This window comes from Strongylocentrotus purpuratus, unplaced genomic scaffold (assembly GCF_000002235.5).
Source record: "Strongylocentrotus purpuratus isolate Spur 01 unplaced genomic scaffold, Spur_5.0 spur5_scaffold_15, whole genome shotgun sequence".
Classification (NCBI taxonomy): Eukaryota; Metazoa; Echinodermata; class Echinoidea; order Camarodonta; family Strongylocentrotidae; genus Strongylocentrotus; species Strongylocentrotus purpuratus.
In genome coordinates this window covers 527,547-551,375 of record NW_022145600.1, presented here as the reverse complement: position 1 = coordinate 551,375, position 23,829 = coordinate 527,547, and the positions used below count along the sequence as shown (strand labels likewise).

Below are 23,829 nucleotides of genomic sequence, written 5' to 3'. Positions count from 1 at the left end.
ACTATAACAGTGCGGGCACTGCGTTGAATTACTAGCGCTAATTGCCTACATAGGGTTGATGAGCATGGACAAGACGCCTCCTGTGTAGTGGGCACATGATGCGTCAAACCCATCGTGCCGTTAAAGGACATAGAGGGATCACGGCGGAGATAGAGTCTCGAGGCAGCGACGCAACGTCTTGACACAGGAGTGCTTTATTTCCTCAAGGGTATAAGGTCAGGTTTAGGACAAGGTTTTGTCTCATATAAGTTTTTGTCCAGTGTTAAATTGAGGAAGTTAGAGTAAGAAATTCACCATGACCACGACCAGTTACAAATATCAATTATGATGATCACGGCTAGCGAAAATTAATGAAAACATAAACCATGTTGAAGTTTAAATCTCAGCGACCCTGATTCAAACGACCTTGTAAGTTGAAAAGTTTCTCTCAATGTCACGAAGGACGGGGGTGAAGGACGAGATCAATCAATTAGGGCACCGTAAAATCCTAGAAATTGATCGTAAGATTGATATTTGCGATTGATTACATTGTTCACTTTGTGCAATCGGTCGTTAAAATCAGTTGCACAATCAATTGCAAATTTGTGTAACGGGGCCCATGTCTTGATAAAAAGATCTATTACAGAAATAGGTTACGATAATGGTTGAACTTGGGATGAGACAGGTCTTAGACAAGCAGTGGCAAAAAATATCTGAACCTTTACTAACCCTATGTTCCACTTCTTTTTTGCTATGCGCAATAAGACGAAATTTAGCGATGACTCAATCGATATGTAATTCTTTTAATCGAGCTGGCTTAAGTGTCGTCTGACAAAAGTCAGTTATCGTGCCTTGATTCGTCTGGATAAGATAATTCATCAGTTAGCCTTGTCGCAAAAGATTCACTGTGTAAGTTTATTGGCCAACTATGAACTCCTTCTCTTAATCCTTAACTAAATCTTCTAATCAAACCAAATCTGGTGATATGGTCTGGATTAATCGGGAAGAAATAGGAGGGTGAAATTGAGACTACCATTCATCAACTGATAGTGAGTGGGCTTTACAGTCGGGTTCGATAATGATAGAAGAAGCCGAATATATCAAAGTAACTATTGCTCATCTATTAAAGTCAAAGTTCACATCCAAAGCATTTGCTGAACAAACGTTCTAATCATCTAGATGAGCCACTTGGCACTAAGAAGATGCATTGGGTTATAAGCGGAAACTTTTTCCAGGCCAGGGTGACCCTGTGGTCAAAAGTTTTTACCGCGACATACTTCCCTATAATATGCTGCAGAGAGTGATTCGAGCGAAGAAAGTTACGTTTGGTTAAATAAGTATCTTTACAAATCTTGTAATATTATAGAGTTGCGTATCGTCCATACTGCAGCTTCAAATTAAAATGAGGGCAAATCTGAAGGTTAGGATTGATCCTCTCTACTAATTGAACGCAAAAGGATAGCTACGCTACGCTGCTATAATAGAATCTTGACAAATCGAGCTAATACCAATTGATGATTTAATGCTAGGAGTCCACTGGGCCAGCGCCAGTTGGTGCCAGTTCGCGCCAAAGATTTGTGATGGGCGCGTAGTGGCTCGCTGTGGCGCCGAATTAATGTCCGCTCGGCATGTGTCGCGAAGTGGAATAAACTGGGTGCCATATGCCACCCGGCTTGCTCCAAAATGTTGCGCCAGTTTGCGCCAGTTCGCGCCATTACACGGCCATTTGATTCAAAAATTCACCCGGCTACTAGACGGCTACTTTGCGCCACTTGGTGATTAGTTTGTGCCAAAGGTCGCCAAATTGGTTTGAACTTGCCGCCGCTTGGCGCTACTTGCCGACTAAATACCGGCCATCGGCTACCTGGTTCAGACCCTCCTCAGCTGCTGTATGGACAACATCTCTACTAAATATTTACAATTTTGATATGTCTGAGGCTTTTGATAATGTTGGAGTGATGATGCTGCTCCATCAGAAGATGAGAGATGCTGAGGTGGCAAGGTGCCACTTGGCGCCAAGTGGCGCCATGTGGCGCGAAATCTCATTGGCGCAACTTGGCGCGCGCCATTACATTCCAGTGGATGCCAATAGGCGGATTGTTTGCGCCAAAGGGCGAAATGTTTGCGCCATTTGGTGCCACTTGGCGGACACTTGGCGCTGATTGCTCGATGCAAGTGGCGCGACGAAAATTTCAAACATTTTGAAATTTTCTTGCCGCCACATTCAAATTTGGTGCCGTTACGGGCCACCACGAGCCAGTTGGGAGGCAGTTTGAGCCACTACACGCCACTAGGCACCTTATTGGCGACACTAGGCGCCACAGTAAATTGCATTGGCGCAAACTGTCACCAACTGGCGCTGGCCCAGTAGTCAATTTCTTCTTTTCAAACCCTAAAGGTTGCTCGTCTCTGGAAGCATTCAAGTACAATGGCCAGTTTATACTTACAAGCGATGAGAAGGTTATGATATATATATATTTTTAATGCAAGTTTATATTTTATCATGCGCTTTGTTAAGCATGTTTTCGGCCTAAAGTTAGCAACCATCTTAAAGATCGACTGGGAACAAAATATAGAGTATAAAGGTAAATATGTCGTATATTCGTTTTTATACATACAGACACCGGAAAGCAAGAGATACACGAGCTAGAACCGTGAGGACCAGACATCCTGAGCCGATCGATGCGATCCAGTCTTAATCTATGGGATTAGAATCCAGCTAATAATAGATGCTATTAATATCGACTTGTGTTAAAGTAACTCTTTGTAGGAGCCTATGCTGATATATGGCATAAAGGTTAACAATGAGTCACGGAACCGTTTCTGTAATGAGAAAATGACAGGCCCTTTTACAGTTTTATAGAGAATGAGATACGAGTGTATTTGTTGAAGCTTAATTATTAAGATGATGTCATCTTTTTTTTAAACTGCGGCATAAAGACAATAAAAATGAATTTCTTTTGCTTCTATACGTGCGGGTAGTATTCTGGTTATGTTCAAGATTGATTTTTGTTTCTATTTCCGCTTCTACATAATTAACAATTCCCACTAACTTCTGTGTAATTTCCATCACAACTTACAAAAACTTTGTTTTAATGATAGATACTGTGATATACTACCGGCATAATCACTACTCAGACTGACCCGGCATTGGTAGCCCCGTAAGGAGAAATTGCAAGGCTCGTATGATTGATAACAACAAAATGATTTGTTAGTGACGTATACTCATGCGTGTTAAAAGATATGAAATTATGTAAATATTATTATTACTTAGGAGAGATCATTAGGGAACTAGATTAATCTTAGAAATGCAGATATGATATATATCAGTGTAATTTAGGAAGAAATCGTTAAGATGGCGCAAAAACCTTAAGCGGCCATTGCCCTATATAAAATGGTTCATTTCATCATTTTCATTGCCACTTCGAGAAAAAAAAGTTAAATAATTATGTCATGATGTAGAAGCTAGATATGACCTGTTCTGATACGTTCTGATACGTTTGAATGATATCCTTGCTGTCCCTAATTCATAAAGAGGGTTTTAATTTATTCAGTGTCGTAATTATGCTTATATTCATAACATAACCTATGAGTAGTGTGGCCTACTTCGAGCGTTTTTTTTAAACAGAAATTAATTTTCGATAAATAACACTTCTATTTAGAAGTAATCATCATTTACATAAATGAAACCAAGTGACGGTGACAAAACCGGAAACAAGGAGATAAACATAAGATATGATAAAATAATAATGTGCTAATACCCGTCTGAGATTCCTGTGTAAAAGAAGCATGCTTTCATGACATGGCTAAAGAGGAGTCTGGTATTCATTGATTTTAGCAATAAAAGCTTACACGATCCTCATTATTCGAAGGAAGATAACAACTTTTGGATATTAACATGTTGTATAAGAAAGTAATACGTTTTGACGTGTGGGTCGGTGGGCGCGTGTGCGCGTGTGGGCGTATGTGCGTGTGCGTATGTGTGTGAATCATATTCCTGTTAGAACGTTCGCTTGTACATGCACACAAGTGGTTGAACTTCCAAAGGCACACATTTAGCATGCCTAATATGAAGTTGGAACTCTGTATTGACAATATCCCATCTAAATGAGTAATATTCTAAACAGAAACAACAAAGTGAAAAGAATGAATAACTGAATTACATACATGACGGACAATGTTTCTAACGACTAGTGACTGACTTGATGACCCCATCCTACACTATTATAATACTTCTCTCGCTGTTGTCGTGTATACACGGTGGCGTGTACGTGAGATCGAGCTAATCTACCTGCTTAAAAAAATACCTCACTAGAGTTTCCTGCAACACACGATTAGCTTTTTGACTTTCCTAAGTATATCCAAACATATCACAAAATGACTTTAAGTGCAAAGATGAAAGTCGAGACGCTGGGGTTTATGGAGGGGGAGAAGGGAAGGATAAAGGTCTGTTCTGTAAATTCACACATCACACAGTGGCTCGGTGTGGTGACGCGTAAACTTTGCGCGTCATGAAATGTCTATTGGCTAGCTCAAAAAGAATGAGTTCTTGTTCTGATGTCTGAACTCCATTCGTTTTCTATTTGAAATTGCAACAAGTTTAACAAGAGGTATATTGTTTAATAAACCGATGGCCTCGAATCTTATTTATAATAGCTTTCTATACGTTTGTTAGAAATAGGAAGTTCTTTGAAGTCCATTCTGAAGAATGATGTACCCTTTGAACTTCTATTTTGTGGAGCACACATATCTAGATACCACAACAAAGTTCATCAGTAAAGGGCAATTCTTCGAAATATCCTCCTCTCTCTCTCTCTCTCTCTCTCTCTCTCTCTATCTCTCTAGTCGATTTCCTACTATTGTCTTCTTTTCATTATTTGTTATTCTTTTCATTTATTCTCTTTCAATTTCCTCTCCTTTCTCTCCATCTGGAAGTGTCCCTGGGTTTCGTTGAGTCTACAAGGCTAGATGGATCGGATCCGATTAGCTGAAACAGTGACCAAACTTGACTGAGAAAGAGGAATGTGAGCCCTCACTAGGCAGACGACTTCTGCCCATTAAAATTCCTCGCCTCGGATCGATAACTGATGGTATCAGCGATAGAAAAGGGCGGGAAATGATCAGAGAGAACTCGGAGGGTGGTGCGTGTCCAATGTCAGGAAGTTATGAAGCATTTGACAAATCACTGTAGCAACGCTGTAACTATAACTGACTCTGATGGTAGTGAATATTTTACAGTAAATGGTTGAAAAATCATCTGAAGAGACAACAATTGTAAGCTAAAATCCCTTAAAGACATGTACTATGTTGTCGAATTATATCTCGTCAACAATCAACTTATTAGCCAGAGTTTCAGGCTACCAATAGTATTTAGTACTTAAATCCCTCGAACAGCTCTGGTGGGTCGCGAGCATTTTACGTGGTCTCCAACATGAACATTTAAGCTTTCGTTATTTCCATCACACTTCCATTTATTTCTTTATATTCGCTGGTCAAAAGCTTTTTTAATGCATGATAAGTAATTTTAAATAATTTTTCATGGTTTGGGATTTCATTAAACGAGACAAGATTGGCTTAAAATTTGTAAAAAGAAAATAAAGCGAAATAAGGACATTTAGCCTTCCAACATGTTAGGATCTGAGATGTAAATGACCTGAGAAATGTAGGTCAAGTGCGATAAAGTGAACTCCATCCAACTCACATCACCTCACGCAACACTCTACATGTATTATTCTATATTTTCAATCTTTGATATAATTATAATCTCCACGACGTGATCATCTCAAATAGATGCTTTACATTTGGTCCACATTTACTACAACCATGTTTTCTCAATGATTCTCATCGCTCTCTGAACTACACGAGAGATGATGTAATTACTGATGATTGAATGTCAAGATACATCGTTTAGTAACGGATGAGTTACTGTGAAAAGCAGAATGTTCTATTTATAGAACATGTCTAAGACAGGGATCTACTCAGGTCTGCTTGGTATAATATGATGGGTTAACCACCCAATATTTCTCACATTTGCACCTGTACCCGTGATAATACTTGGAAATGTTTTGAAACGTTTTACTGTTGCTTCCCCTTACAGCAAACTGCATGAACGGTATTATGTATTGGTAGATCAGCAAAAGACATATTTAGTTCCACTTTATTTTAGGTGAACGTGAGGGATTTTGATAATTGTCCTCTCTTGTGAGATGTCGATGGGACATTTAGAACAGGAAACACTTCTTCACATTCGAGTAAAAGCCCGGTTAGTGTGTAATACTCTGACGGGAGGCGAGAAGTATGAACATCGCAGAAATAAACTTCAATATCCAATATCTAGTAAATGTTCGATGACATCCGTACATTCATTTGTCTGCTAAGTTTATATTCGCCGTTTTCATTTGTGAATTTAGATTCTAGCCGAAAGTTAAATTATTTACGTTATCAATATATCTACAAAAGTATCAAACTGTGTAAGAATATCAGCTTGAAGACTGCCTATTTATGTTTTTAAAGTCTTTTTCGATTTACTGATTATATGAACGCCCATGTTTTGATGCCCTATAGGTACCGATCTTAGAGCAATGGGAAATAGAAATTTAGCTAAATTACAGAATATTCAACTTTTTCTGGAAAGCCACAATCTTGGCCTGTTTAATAGTCATCCATTGGAAGTATAAAAGCAAGTTTATGTAGTCATGAAATATGTATGATTCTTAGGTCACAAATGGTCTTGAAAAATAACTGATGGTAATGATGTCTACGCTTTACATTTCATTTCACCCCCTTCCCATCAAAGAGAAATCTAACTTTTTAATTTTCATTTATTGATGACTTCTTCAATTATTATTTGATATGAAACAGTGGCCAATAGAACGTGAGGTGAATTCCTCGAAGATTATTCCAAAAGGTTAACGATGGGGAAACCTAGTTTTTGTTTTGCAACGGACCTTCTCCAAAAAGACGTTTACATCTTCAAGTTACCAGACCCGCCATATACTTCATTACATCTCACCTCTTAAAGAAACCTGATTTGACATTAAGTAGTTTTGTCAACTAGCTCTGATTGGAGCTTAGCGTCCAGGAGACCGTGACCCTTTGTTTAGGGAACGGAAGCGAACAATCAGAGTTCAGTGTTGAATCAGCTGCTACCAGTGCCAATGTTCAAGTATCGTAACGTTTGTTTTCAAACAAGATTTACATACCTATACCTTATGAAATACCTGTATCTAGGCTCTAACATTTAGAATGAATGAAAGTGCATTGCAGTATAACATCACCAAAGTGCATAGTAGTGATTGTAACCATCCAGTTTCAGGTACTTCTACCTGCACTTGCCTATGATGATCGGCTGGTGGCATCCGATTTGGTGACTATGCTCAAATCTCTGTTAATTGTCCGATCCCATATGAAATAGATTCCACATATCCTTATTTGAAAGTGAGTAAAGCCAATATAAACATGGTAGATACTTATTTTTAAGCAACATGTGCCGTCATCAAAAAGCGCAGAAAACGATCTTTCGATATCCCCCCCCCCCTCAATGAAATATAAACATTTAGATGAAGGGGTTTCCAGAAGACCCCAAAAGGCTCGATTCCCTGAGTTATTCCGTTACCAAAAATATGCTGCTGTTTAAGTCTACCCAAACGGTAATTTCGTGGGTTGGTTCAATTTTATAGGAGGTGTTTAACATTAAATCAATCAGGAAGAATATTGTTACTAGTCCATACCATGCAAAAAAAACTCATTTAAAAGCTATGTAATTACGTTACCGTTCATATGGAATGATGAGGTACAAAGATCATTTTCTTTTTGTCATTGTCTTGCATAATAGAACATTTTGAAAGACCTACTAAAGGCAAAAGTAGTCTTTGAATTATAATATAATAATGAAACATTCTCAGGAAATAAGATAAATAATAGACAGATAAAAATAAAGACAGATATACTGCTTACAACTGCATGTATAACTACACATATGTCACGGTAGCTTGTAGATTAAAAAAAAATACCTACGAGGATTTAGTGGTTCGTATGCAAGAACACTGAATAGCAAGTTCAGTTGAAATATCCTTCAAATTTACTGCGGAAAATGAAAATAATTTGTCAAAATTCCACTTCGGCATTCTGTAGATTGGACTGTTTCCCTGGTTTTATTACCTCACGGTTAAGCGAAAGCTTTATACCACGCATATAGGCTTCTATTCGAGACTGTTCTCTGTTTTGAAAATAAATTCATTGTCGAACTCGTTCCAAGGTCGTAGATGTCAGAATAATTGATTACAATATTTATTTTACGATCTTATTCCTTGTACTTGGCATGGTATAATGAATACATTGGTCTGTAGTAGAGTGAGTCTGGGAATCTAGAGCAAAGTGACATGTATTTGTGAGAGGAAGATATATCACTTGTATCCGAGTTGTTCCCTTCTATCTTTGGCATGTTTACCAAAGGGCAGATATTCATTTAGCATCCAGACAAGTTTCAAATCATGATTGATCTTTTTTAATTACTCCGTATTATGGTGGACAAGGAAATGCTACTTTTATTTATTTTGTGCCTCTTTAGAAGTCGACCCAAGCTCTCCGTGGGTGACGGCTGCCAATTCTTTCAAGAAAAATGGGGTAACTTTCGTGAAAAGGGATTGCCAGATATCAATAATTGAATAATATAGATTGTAGAATTTTGACGGATGATCAACACTCGCGTGAGCAAATAGAGGAGAAATAAATAATGATGTTTGTTTGATCTGATATGTCTCTGTCAGTCTTTAGAGTTACGAGTCATGTCATTCGGTCCTATTCTGGCAATTTCGGCAAGGTCAACCCAAAATAGCAGAATAGATTGATCCATGTATTTCCATGGTTTAAACGTTTGATATTGATTATGGGATAGTTTCCTATTTCTAAATGCATTATATATATATATCAGTAATCTGATCATTTGGGTAATTTGGACAAACCATTTTCATGATGTATTAACAGTATTCGTAGGATTACAGGGAAGGTTGCAACTGCTTTAACGTGTTATGATTTAATGACACTATTTCGGACAGACCTTTAGCAACTCTAGAAATTGTTTGATATTATCAGTTGCCTACAAGTCTTTCATAATGTAGGTCAGATGATATTCATATGTCTACAACTGGTTTGTGGGTGTTTTATATCACAAGTTTGGCTTGTTTGTGTATGATGTTGTGCCAGTTTGACTTTCTTGTCCATTCTATAGCACATGTTTGAATTGTTTGTTTACTATATAGCACCAATTTGGCATTTGTGTGTATTACATAGCACCATTTTGGCTTGTTTGTGAATGACATAGCGCCAGTTTGGCTTGTTTGTATTGATATCCCAATTTGAACTTGTATACGCCCTCTAGGTGTAATGAATTCCAGACATTTTTCACCCTTGATTCAATCTCGGGTCATCTCGGGACTAGGTCGTTAATATCGCAGGTGGGAAGCAACGCCAGAATGGGGAAGACAATAAATGCAGTCTCGTGAAGAAAGAAAAACACTCACTGCAAGACTGAATGATATTGTTGACATTATCATACGGTTGAATTTTTTGAAATATTAAGAGTGATGATAAAAGCACGAAACGGTCGAGAATCGTGGATTTGCCTTAAAAGCGAATTTATAATGGAAGTTGTCAACATATGAACATAAACATATTTCCATGACAGTTCTCATTCATTTTCTCACTCATTTGTTTTTTAAAGACGATTTAATAAAAGGGAGAGCAAATAATTAAGATAAACCTTATAGTAAAATGTTTTGAAGAACCCAGCGAACCAGTGTGCGTGCGTGCGTGCACGCGCGCGCGTGTGTGTGTGCGTGTATCGTGAAAAGAGAGAGGGAGGGGAGAGAGAGAGAAAGAGAGAGAGCGATAGAGAGAGAGAGAGAGAGAGAATGAGAGGGTATTAATCCTTCACACCTTGGGATGAGTTTATTGAGGAGTGATGTTGGTAGCAACCTTTACCACCCCCATCACGTCATATAGCGACTAGTGTTAGAACCATTTGCCACATTTAATTCATTCCATAATAAATCAAATCTGTATCGCGTTTTACCATCTAAATACCTAGCCATTGCATGTATAGGGTATTTCAACAAAGAAAATACATCAAAGAATGAACCTTCTTTTGTGGTGATGTTCTTTTTGCTTTGCGTGTGGTAGAAAAGCATTCCTTAATTTCGTAAGTTATTGTTAGGAGGACAAGCCGGTGGCATACCTGCCAAGCTATAGCTGCAGCTGAAGTATTACACTTGCCCATCAATATAATGAATAAAAGCAAACTCTTTCGCACTATAAAATTGAAATGGTATCATAGATTCTGCGAATTATTTTTCATGAAATGCTTTAATCAATTTCATGAGTACCCGACAACATATAAGGCCTACATATTCATTGAAGCTAATGTGTCTCCTGGACATTATTTTGATAAGAGTGTCAACAAAGAGACAACATCAAGGGCAAATTAAAACAAAGACGTCATGTAGCATCAGGCAGCCCGTTATTATCAAATTTGAACACTTTTCAGCAAAGAGAATTACAAAATATGCCATGCATTATCATTTCAGCCGCGAATTAAAAAAAATTGGTGGTCAATGTAAATCGTTTCGTACTTTAGAAACCTAATAATTGAGGGTTGAGTAGGGGGAATTCACACGGACACGTAGAAGGTCATCGTCATGGACAATCTCAGCCCCCAGCAGCTTTGCTTCGGACAAATCCTGATACGGTCTCGTTACAAGTACGTGCCTTGGTTTCTAGTTGATTCGTCATTCGTACACCACGCAATTGAATTTGAAGTTAATCGTCATTCCAGAGTAAACCGTACCCCTGGAAGCTACCTGGTCGCATCAATGATATTGATAAAGGGGAACAGAAGAGGACCCCCCCCCCCCCCTCCTTCCCCGCCCCCACTCCCTTCCTATCCAACTCAACGGGAATTTACCCTCAATCTTTTACGAAAGGTTAGGTCGTATGAGTTATTAGAGCATAATTTTGTACAGAGTCAGAATAGACAGAAACACAAACAGAACTACAGACAAAAATGTACAGTTTTAGAGAGCTAATAAAGGAAGAAAATAGAGTGACCGACGGACAGGCAATGTTGTTGTAAACAGAAGCATGTCATATGGGGTTTGTTCATAGATTTGTCTTCTTTCATTATAATGCTTTAACACTTAAACTTTTTTCTTTTTCTTTTTTCATTTTAGTATGTAAAAATTTACATGATACTGTATTATTTTGTTGTATATATATAAACAAATTAACAGAAACAAAATCTTGCCAAAGAATGGAACTAGGCTCGACTAGCACTTGTGCTAACTTCAAGTTCCCATTAACAACTTCACTTCACTTCACCTAAATATAACCATGACGACAGAATATATAGTTCCACATTTATAAAATAACAAATATACAAGTACTCTATGACAAATAGTCCTGTACTTAATTTTTGAAGATCCTAGTTCGGAATCCCGCTTCTGAATAGCGATAGGTAGATTTAAGTTAGTTGTATTTAGGTGTTTTGCAACTTTTAAACCTAAAAAAAAAAACCTTGCGAAATTACATAGTACGAGGACCGATTTAACAATAACGAGAGTATGCTGTGGTTTGAGGCATGAAATAAGTTTAAAATAATCAAGATATACAACGACTCATTTATACGTAGGTTTATAAATAAGAAGTTCGCACACCTATTTACACTTGATCTGTTTAGGCTTCCCCCACAGATACACACACACCCACCTCATTCTTACACATGCGAACACACACTTTAAATGGAGGTAGTCGCCAGTGCAGTTCATCAGGTGAGAAAGTGCTCCTACGCAAATGATTAGCTCGTTCCCTTTCTTATTGATCAGCCCAATTTTGAACACCCCATCCATTTACCTCCTCCCACTCCCTTCGCACTTTAGGACACCTTACTACACTAGATACCAATATTTCGTAGCTTAGCCTATTTCTTTGAACGTAGTGTTAATCACCTTTCTCTTAGTTGAGTATTATCCTGTGTTTGCGTCATTTGTTCATGACGTTCGTGTTATGATGTGAAGAACAAGCTGTCTTTGAGCCTAACAGTCTCAATTTAGCTTTCTGCCTTAATTTCATTAGCCTATTTCTATTCCCTTACCTAGCCTAATTACACTGACGGTGATCACTTTGAACCTGTTATTCTTGAAATATAATTATACTTTCGTAATTGAAAGAGCTTGAACAATATAGGTCAATCTACAGTCAGTTCACCTGGGTACACTACAGACATTGTTCAAGTTTACAATTGATGATGGATGGCGGCACTTGATGTAAATGGCTAGGTGATGTTCTTGATGGTGTTGGTGGTTGTGATGATGATGACCATGATGATGTTGGTGTGAAATTTCACAGCTATTTTGAATAAGGCAACATGACCATGTAATTTATCTCTTATAACACGTTGTCTCAATACAGAATTTCCCAAACATTCCTCATAAACTTTCTTACCTCGTTTCACACTCAGTTTCATTATACATCTCATTTTCTTAAGGTGTCAGGTACTTTTTGTTAACAATTTTCAATTTCGTGCAGGACTTTCTTCAGGCAACCATTGTTCTCTCTCTCTCTCTCTCTCTCTCCATCTCTTTCTCTCTTCCCTCTTTTTCTGTGTCTATGTCCTTACCTTTCCTCTCACATGAAAATAGTGATACATCTTTAAATTTAAAAGAATTCTGCTCTGTGGCTTATTCTACGTGGTTCTCTTGTGTGTTGGTAAGAAGATCATTTACTCTGACTTCGTTCTGAATAACTTGAATGAATTTATATATTTTAAGTCGTGTCAAAAGTCCAACTTTCCATGACTGCCTCTAATTATAACTGTTCCATAATCACTTGATTATTCCAAAATGAACGAGCATGCAGTGAACAGAAATGAAATACGTCACAGCCTATTCATGGTTTTCTCAACATGAATTATGATCTGAAAGCAATCATAATTTATTAAACGTGACGTTATTCTGTCTAAAAGCTAGGTTTATCCTGCTTAAGATGAATACCTTCTATGAAGAAAACAAATTACTACATCACCAGAAAAAAATCTAGGCCGTATGATAACTGGATGGCCCATTTCAAAGATTAATTCAGTGAGGAGAATTCCATTGAAATAATCTGCAGGATGAGTTACACTTTTTTGAGGCTATTCTAATCAGGATAGGTGCTAATTATTTTACCCAATGACATGAGCACGTGGGCGAGGTAAATTACACCAATCGCATAAACACACATGGATGGCCCTGGAGTGACGTCATAATCTTGTCGCGTTGAATTGGATAGTAAATGGAGGGAGATATCTTATTAAGATTGTAATACAAGAGAGTATGATTATCAATGAACTAATATCAATTTCTCTCTCTCTCTCTTTCTCTCTCTCTCTCTCTCTCTCTTTCTCTCTCTCTCTCTCTCTCTCTCTTCACCACATAAACCAATTAATATATTTTGATATTTAGGTATCCCATCTTTTGCTCGTAAATGTTGAATATAAAATTAGATAGAACCAACTCATGGAGGGTTTATTCCATTCTTGTCGAACAACAAAGTGGGGAGATTTCGATAGGAAAAGAAGCATTTTGTTTTAAATTTGGGAAGATAAATTATTAACTCTGAAAGACGTAAACACATTGATTCCTTTTACAAGGTATGTTTTTGCTATTTCGAACACACTCGTGGGAAAACGTGTTGCTTACTTTCAGAGAAGATAGTAGCCTGTATAATGTACACGCATTATGAAGCTCCAGAATTAACAAGATTGCTGATTGTATGAAAATATCATGTTCTGATTCAAGTTTAATTAGGTTGTCCTAAGTGTCACGCAATCTATTAGATTATCGAGCAGTTAGTTCACATGTTAACACCAATATGCAATAGTTCATTTCGATGCAGCACATTGTGCTTATACATGAGAAGAACGTATGACAGAATGAATTTATACGGTTGGTCCTTTGCAAAATGGCTGCTTTTTTAGGGCTACGGTCTCTTGCCCTGGAGCTGTTGTTATGGACTTTGTACTGGTGTATTTCCATTGGTACGCGAAGTTATTTGAATCCCCCAGAAATAACCCATATTATGACGACCTAATGGTAAGGTAACTCAGAAACAAATTACGACTCCAAAAAGTACCTTAGTCTTGCTGACACAATCTTATCCAAAATAAATCAAGTTTTGTGAAATGTCGTACACATTAGATCTTCCTTGAGGGCAAGTACGGTGTGTACACTTACTTAACACCCCCCCCCCCCCCCTCCCGCTCGTTTACGTAAGGCAAGTTCCGACGACCTTTATGATAACAGGAAACATACTCTGAGCTTTAGTAATGATGCTCTACATCGCATCGTTGAAATGACCGTCTAATATTGCTATCTTCGTTAGATATGAGATGCATTGATTAATCATCACATGTATCAAGCGCTAACGTACTTATGAGAACGTAACAAAATATCTAGCATATCTATATTCCAATATTCAAGTGATGTGATTATGGTAATTCATCTAAAATACTTGGGAAATGTGACTTTTTTTATAGAATCACCGGTTTGTTTGTTTTTTCGTTTAATGATAAGTATTGTTACTCCTTGTATCTTTTTCTACTTTTTCTAGTTCTATTTTTCTTTCTTTTTCTTTCCTTTCTTCTTTTCTTTCTGCTGCTCCTATCAAGCTACCCGTAGCCTTTGAGGTTAATCGATACTTCAAGATTTGACGCCAAATTAATGACGAAAGTTGTGACGCGTTATGACGACACTTTTCTCCTCATGACTTTGGAAGTGTTACCTTTTTCGTAGTCACACAAACGAAAGATCGTAGGAACAATCTCACATCCGGGCATTTTGAAGGAGTGACGCCATCTAGCGTGGTAATTGGATCGTGAAATAATAGTAGTAATGACTGCAGTCGTGGCATGTAAAAGACCTTTTTTTCTAGGGTGGGTGGGGATTTTCTATTATGTGTATCTGACGATGTGTGGGTGATTTTTTTTTTCATTATTATTTGAGGTCTTCATCGCGTATTCCAGCGGCACGAGGCGAGCGTTCTTGACATGGCGTTGTGACGTGTTTCCGTTCCAAATCCTACGAAATTCACGCCTAATAAATAGCCATTGGGACCCATCTTAGGACATCGCCCATAACTCATTCTATCTATGTATCGAAAGGAGTATAGAGTTACGTTAAGTCCGCCTGTGGGGTAACAGTAAACAAGTTTCTTTTCCAGATAATAGAAGCTGTATTACGTCAATCTGCAGGGTTATAAAAGCCTGAATTTATCAACTATTTTGATGAATGGTGGCTTTGGATGTAGACATGAGAGAGAAATTATACAGATGGAGTATTACAGCCCTAAATATCAATTTCCCCATTGTCTACTGTAAAGAGGTCACGGGTCTCCAGCACCTTGGGAAACTGAATGAATATTTCTAATCAGAAACCTGATTTCCCACACTGTTTGAACATATCATTCAGTCTAGGCCTGATATCAAACATAACAATTATGAAATATTTAATTCAGTTTTGGTCTAGACCTGGCACTGTGGACTGACTATAACTCGTACTGAAGGCAGTGATCATGGTACGAAAGAAAGCTCGTCTCCACATCTGATCTTAAATCAGGACCACCATATTCGAAGTCTGCATCAAAGTCTAGCTGATGATACATGTCCGCTAACTATCGTGCACTTGTAAAGCTTCCTATGGCTGAGTTTGTTTTATGAACCAACGCGCCATCAATCGTGTGTAGCGAAAGCGTGACGAGAAGACAATTGAATATAACTCTATCCTCATCCACATCAATACTCTCAATTTGTAGCACTCTGATCAGGTGATGACAGGTTTTCTATTGTTATCGTCCTAAATGTGTTTTTAATGTGTCTTTATCACCAAGGACACGACATCCTTCCACAATACTTGGAGTGTCCTAACTGGAGGTCCCACAGGAGGCCCCTGACCATTGTTCACGCAAATAGTCGGTAATATACCGTGTTAATGTACCCACCCGTTTATCGCAGCAACTGTATGGGCGATATTATGTTCTCTATTCAACTACCGTGCTCAACAATCAGTCCCCAAAACGCCAAATGTATTCAAAAAGGATTCGATAAGGGGGTATTTGAATAGGTAATTCACCCAGGGAACATGTAAACAGTCTCCTCTTAGCTGGGGGTATAATGGAAAGAGTGATAAAAAGCGACCCTCAATTACGCCTCAAATATGACTGTTATTCATCTATGGATTCGGACTTTTTTCTATACAGAGATGAAATAAATCCCACAATTAGTGGTTTATGAATAGGAAAGAGACACCTTGTGTGCCTTTGCACCTGCATTCAAGAGAAACCTTCGGGATTCATCAGCTTTATACCAATGCACGGTCGACAGAAGAGGGGGAAGGGCGCATTCAAGCCGCCCCCTCTCTTTGCCCAATACCCCTTCTCCTTAAAAAGGCTCCAATGTTCTTGCGCCCACCTACACATTTCAATAATCAGGGTACCGATAAACTGTCATTTTTTCAGTATTGCTAAGGTTTCTAATACCCGCTATTCTACCTACGAATAGCAATTGTCTGGAGGTAACAATATACTAGATCATGGCGGTGATCTCAGCAGAATATCGCATGAAAGTTGAAGAAAAAAAGTAACACAATTGTCAATCAAATCACTGGCTCGGTAGTTCGAATCGACTACAATTCCCAAATCCCATTGAGCTCCTATTCTCACCGCTTGAATCGCCACAAAAGACCCTAAAATTCTTCCTTTTCATTCGCCTTTCAGTCATTATCAAAAGTTGGGAGCCCCCTTATAATAATTCCTGGCAAATGGAGTAGTAGACCTTTTTATTTGTGTATTGAAACTCTTACAATTGAGATAATAGTCACAAGAATGTGCCAAAGCTTGGGGATAATATTTAGAGTTAATGCATATTTCTATAATCGCAGCAGGTGGCCGATCTACACTCCCATCAAGATGAAATGATTAGAGGCGGAGCGGAGATTCTCCTCCAAAGGGGAAGTCCATAAAACAAATTCTCTTGAAAGCAAAAAAAAAATGGTTGACACATTTTTTTTTCTTTCACATCCCTGACAAGAGAAAAGTAGTTTTAGACAAAAAATTGAGCCTGCAGCACACAAACAATTTCCAATTTCATGTACATTTGTTTACAGTATCTATATTTTGTGTACTTTAGGTATGTCATATTAATCTTCTCCGGGGAAAGGTACCCTTGTGGTATCCCCCCCCCCCCCATGGATCCACCGTCAATGAATCAAAAGATTCGGTCAGCACTTCTTTGACTACATAATACCATGACTGTTCGTCGTTATAGTGATGTGTAACTCGTGTTCCCTTTATTTACACGTTCGTGATATAATTCCAAAACTAAGGCATGTTTTATTTTAGAAAATCTGGAATATTTGTAGAGATGTTTATATACTATTGCCAAAGAACGGCCAAGAATCGAGCGAATAGGAAGCACGTTTGGACTTTCTCAAGGTATTCCCCCTTGAGCCCTATAGCTCTATTTTCCCAATAATGATAGCGATCTATATTCTCAAACTGTTTATGTGGATTTTATAAAAGCATTTGACGGATATACGAATCACCCATAAATGACTATTTAAACAACAAAGTGGCACTATGGTTCTATTTTCATTTCATTTTTTACTTTCCTATATTCGATTGATATTTCCTTATAGCCTCAACATGAATAAGTACAGGTAAAGTACAGGTAAATAGTTATCACTTATCAGACTATTGCCTTGGACCAGCATTTTGCTACGTCATCTACCTGGAGTTATAATAATACTATCTATAGATCACTGATAGGGACCAACTAGTTTCAAAGTATTCAGCCCTTATCACAATGCATTTATAAAAACGAACGCTGTTATTACCATCGGCATTGTGCATGTTATGTGTTCCCATTGGTTTTATCTTCTTTTTTTTTTCTTTTATGTTAAGAACATCTGAAATCTGAAATAGAGAGGTCCTGGAGAGAGGTTTTCTAATCCCAATTTTGCTTTTGTTAAACTGTCCGTTGGTGATTTCACAATTATTTTCTTTAAATAAGTGGTACAAGATTTGAAATTATAAAACAAAGAGAATACTCACTTCACTATAAGGAATAGTAGCTACTGGGAGGGGAACAAATGAGTGACACGCAGACAGAGCAATGAACGTACGGCTATCTCCGATCATCTCCTTCTTTAGAAAGATCAACGGAGGATGAATGGCCAATTTAAGGATTAATTGCGATGTTTACGCTTTACTAATGGCGTTATAAAATCAAGTAAATTACCAGCGTGGTAAAGGCATTCTGCACAACAACCATGCATTGATGTGGATGTCTGATTTAATCTTGTCGTTCTGAGGTACAAAATAGAAGCCCTGGGGTGATGTGGGGTGGCTCATGCTCGTGACTGGAATCTATCACCCATAGCGAATGAGTGGTTTTAGGCATCATCAACGGGATACACCCTTCTCTATACACAATGACAAACTTTCTTTATCTTAAACAATGCCCCATCCAATTGGCGGATCAGATCGACGTAATTGATCTTCGCGGTTAACGCACAAATGTCGATTGTGCTGGTACGTGCTTCCTACCAATCAAATATGGTATCGACATTTTACCAAGGATAATTGGTTTTTAGACACAAGATTAGCAGGGATGAGTTTCCGTATCAATCAGATGATTTCTGCAGTCAATTGGGTTCGTATTTAACTGTCACTAATGAGATCATGGTTTCATACTTAACCGCTAAATACTGAGATACCGACACGATAAGAATAGCATCAGATATCTAATGTATACTAACGCAATTATTACATTAAACCGAACTGCGTTCCGAGGTCATTTATCAATAGGTAAATAAACATTTATCCATACAATAATCTTCAGGTCAAGTCACAGAAATAATATTCTATCATTAAAAAGGATGCGAATAATATTGGAAATGGAGTTTTCTCACGTGACAGCATTTCAGGAAGAAAAAACAATTATTAATTCCCTTATTAATTCCCTCTATGTGTTGCGAACATCATCCAGTCAGGATAACCATAGGAGTAGCCAGGGGCTCAAGACCCCAATGCCTCCACCCCACCCCGTTCATCCGCATCTTCCACGGAACAGCCCAAACCGCATCCTTACCCCTTTGGTGTCACCATCCGTCTGTGCCCCTCCCCTAACCTGTTTAAAAAAGTCTGGTAACGTCACTGCGACTTACTACATGTACAGTATTGTGTTTTGATCTTCATCAGGATCTAATGGGATAGTTGTGTCTTATTCACGGCTACCATTACCCTTAAGTGCAGCGGCGATGATATTATCTTCTGTTATGTTTTCAATATGTTTGCGTGCTGGTAAAAACAAAGTGGTATGAAACAGAATTACTTACATTTGAAGAAATCATTAGCGACGTAAGTTTCTGAGTTTGGTGGTAAACATGAATAGTGCATATTGTTGTGACGATTATTGTTTAGATGTTCAATCTAAACGAGACGTTTATACTTCCCAAGTTCAACGAGAAGTGTCAATCAATGGTTTGGCCCGGTTTATCAACACTCTTCTTCGTGTCTTCAAACTTTAAGACTTTAAAATTGCTTGAAGCGTGGTTTATTTGATAAACACATTTTCGCTTAAAAAACAGTAAAGATCTTTAAAGCAATCAACGCAAATCGTGAGTGTTCTTATCCTTATCCATGTTTTGATTTGAGGGCCGTTAAATGGCCATTTTGAGCCTTACTCAATCATGCTAAATATTATGAGAAGATTTATTTCGGCAAGGCCTTCACGGCTTGGTATGTTGTGCTTCCACCAAAGGACTGCATAAACGAACAAAAGCCCAAAGGCGACAACCTTCCATTTCCTTTCCTTTCAGCACTTTGCTGGAATCTCCTTCTCAAAAAGAGCGCACGTTTCTTTCTATATGTTTAGATTTTCTTCCGCTTCCTTCAAATTAACGCGCGAACATATTAAATTTGACTTCGATGGAGAACTTTTTTATCTAGACTTAGATTCCCGAGTAAAGTGGCTTTAAAAAACTCGCACGTGTATGAAGGAAATCTTGTAGAAGTTAAGAATTTTGTAAAGACTTGAATAAAGTAGAAGATTTATTTTACAAGCCACTACATGTTGTCGGGAAATGATGCGCTCTTTAAATTGTCTTGATGTAACGGTTGATTGAATTTGGTACTTCTTACATTATAGAATCATAATATATGGAATTAATTCGAAATGGGATAGATTACAAAGCCCTTATACTTAGACAATCATCATGACCATTTATGTTCGCCCATCACGATGAAGTAACAAAATCGTACATTGTCCTTCGCATAGTTGATACAGGATAAATGCGATATAATCATGTTAAAACTCGACTTTATTCAGGGGTAGTATTCGAGTTACCCCCTATCTATCACGAGTATTAAATTTTAATTCGTATCTTAATCTACAATGATACAGATACAAAGTGTTAATATGTCAGAGTGGACAGGAACAGCCATTGACCCCATATAAATCACTTATGAATGTTCAAGCCACAACAAATATTCATCCTTTCACAAAAGATATAGGTTAATGGTCGAAACACACGGTGGTAGCTTTTCTTTTATAAACTTATAGGCCTAAAAAAGCATCAGATAATTATATCCCCTCTTGTGGTTTTTTATATCTCAATATGAAATGTTGTGGTTGTACCACTGCCCTCACGGTATGATTAAGGCTTTCATCAAGAGAACCCACGGACCTGACGAAGGGTCATGACATTTATAAATATTAATGATTGCAAATGAGATCAATTTGAATATTTGATTATATTATTATTTCTTCAATTGACATGGATATTTTACGGAAAAAAAGTTATGACAGTAAATGGTAAAATTGCACAATTTTATAAATGTAGGCGATGTAATAATTTTGTATAGTCTTTGTCCAAACGTATTCATACCAGACAATAGCAACAGATGACCAAATCCCGGTTAACCGGAACGTTCTGCGCGACTCATTTTCTATTTCCATTATCTTTAAAATGGCCTCGAAAATATATCAAGTGCACTTCTGTGCTCAAACCAACTGTTATTTTTGCTTCGCCTGTCCTCTTTCAAAAATGAAAGGTCACGGCTAAGAATATTGTGATTTTTCCCCCCTGTCCTTTGTCTTTACTTTGGTCTACTGTTGTTTACCAGCCTTTCCACCAGCCCGATACGATGGACCTACAAATGATGTCATGTATATACAAAGTTTCCAGCGTTTTATGAAGAAAAAAAAATCTCCATTTTTTTTTTCTTCCCCCGATGGAGTTTCGCAATTCCAGGATCATTATCCTATCTTCTTTTTTCTAGTTTGAAGCTTCATCTGTGATCAATAGTTAGACACATCCAGTAGATTACGCTGTTAAAACTGGCTACTTGCTTGTGGGGCCGGTGAGATTTCCCTGCCTTCTCTGATTTGATGTTTTTCCTGATTTCTAGGATAGCTGGTAATCCTGAGGTATCAACACTTTCACTATCTGCTATTTAATGGTATAGGGTATATTTTGCTTGTGTTGCAGACAAGTAAATAAATAAACTATGAATAAATAAACAAATATATGATAAATACGTTGATAAACAAACATAGGAATAAAGTATAAATAAATGAATAAAATGATGATGTCACACGAGAATTCGGGTCTATTTTGAATTCTAGGCCCTGTACTTACTTCTCGGAGCAACGATCCACGTGGTCCACCCAATGTCTTCAAAATTGACTTCATACTCTTCCAGCTGGCATTTGGTTCTTCCGGGTCTTGATGATACCCGATTTTCAGCCCTCCTTTTCCTCCTCAGTGCCTTGTGCTCCCTACCCACGCCACTGTTATCAGTCCTTGAGTTTCCCTCTACCGCTGCAGCTACTTCTAACCGCCTCTCCAGCTCAATGCTGTTTTCTAACCGCGTCTCTAACCTGTTTGATGCGGTAACAGGTGTATGTGGTTCTAGTTTATTCCTGCTTGACCGGCGTGGTGCCACCACACCCTCTTGTCCAAGAGGCATCCCAATGTCCCGCCTCTGGATCATATTGTCATTTAGATACAACACCAAAAGGGGTTGCTTCTCCGGCCTGTTATCGGCGGGAAATTTAATAAATCGCACCATTCTTTTAATGCTTGCGCTTTGCGCTCTGATTTTGACTTCAAATGTTCTTGTCATGACGCTGGTATTGTCACTACTAATCCTTAAATTTTGTGCTTTGTTTAAGAACGCCGATGTGACGTTAAATTGTAACAATCCTGAATATGAAAGATGGATTATTCTCTGATCGACAAGGGTCTTCCGTCTTCTCACATCACCTTTCTTCTCTAATCTGTAAACATGGTAGACTTCAATTATAACCCGTTTTGCATCCGATTCCATAGGTTCCCATTCTGATAGTCTGGACTGACGTTTGTAAAGGACGATCTCAGCCGATACGATGGTTTCGCGATCCAATATCCCTCTGACTTCGAACTCGAACAACCTGCGACCTGATGATCGAGATCCTGTAAGACAAAACGGTAGAAATAATGGGATAAATTTTGCAAAGTAATATGATGGGTTTTTATATAATGTGTCAATTTTACGAAATTATAGCCAGAATATCTACAAAAGTATTATTACTGCTCTTCCTGCATAGGCCCTGCAATTAGAACCCTGGCATTGCCAGGTACCCACTTAAAGCACCTGGGTCAAGAGGGCCAAATGTGATCAAAACCACTTGTACTAGGATGTAAGCACCAAACAAAGATCGAACCTTGGGCTGCTCATCCGAGTGTCAAGAGTATTCCCTTTGTAGTTCTTGAATAGAATATGTAAGTTTTATGTGTTTCTAAAGAATGCATTTTTGTCCAATTTTTATATAATTAGGCCTAGATTAAACTAGAACTAATCATGCCTTACAAAAAGTACATCACGGTTCAAGTATTGAGAAATAGAGGTTCATGAAATGCCTGTATTCAGTCGTGAAATGCACGGACGTCATTTCACAGAACTAGAGCTGCCAATTTGGATGCACACAGAGATTTAAAACAACCACACTTGTGCCATTTCCTGGAAAAGATTGAAAATTTCATTGAATATGATCAAACACGTAGAAACAAAAACTTTCGAAAATGTAATTCCTATAGCCTTCACCTATTGAAAAGTACGAACATTGCAACGCCATATTACGTACAAAGAATGTGATTTCCATGGGACATTGAATAGTTTCTTGAAACACCCTTCGATTTTAGTCACGGTCACTTTCCTATATTCTACTTAAATTCAAGCCAACTTGGCTGCCATTTTGGATGCACACAGAGATTTAAAACAACCACACTTGTGCCATTTCCTGGAAAAGATTGAAAATCTCATTGAATATGATCAAACAAGTAGAAAGAAAAAACTTTCGAAAATGTAATTCCAATAGCCTTCACCTATTGAAAAGTACGAATACCCCGTAACTTCAGTTATATAAGACAAATCAGTTATCCGAAAAGAAAATTGAAGAAAAAAATTGTAAAAATATAATTAATTAACCAGTAACGCAATTTATTAGGAGTTCTGGACAGGGCTCCAAGATAAGTGGAACTTGATGCCCTTTCGGAAATCTACCCTTCTGCCATTTCTGGTTTTACTTCTGTCACACCCGACTCCAAATCTACTCATTCGAGGTTATATAATATATTTCTTCGGCCAGTTGTAGGTATCGTTGTTATGACTGGGGTGTTGCATAAGTCTCGAGGAAAATTTTGACCAAGTTTCTTTACCTCCTTTTTCCAAAACTAGTGATTTCTTTACCTGATATGAAAAGAAGACTTTCCGGACAGTTGA

The 23,829-nt window shown here is 37.9% G+C and overlaps 1 protein-coding gene across 2 annotated transcripts in view; it reads right to left on the bottom strand.

The window, feature by feature from the left end:
• Positions 1 to 23,829, bottom strand: part of LOC100891353 (bone morphogenetic protein 7) — a 52,953-nt gene that overhangs the window by 10,592 nt on the left and 18,532 nt on the right. For both annotated transcript variants that reach the window (XR_004064087.1, XM_030985293.1), the window contains exon 2: positions 21,705 to 22,520. Coding sequence is in view for 1 of the 2 variants with exons in the window: in XM_030985293.1 (XP_030841153.1) it covers positions 21,705 to 22,520 (816 nt within the window). In the remaining variant the exon portion in view is untranslated. The remainder of the gene's footprint in view (positions 1 to 21,704; positions 22,521 to 23,829) is intronic.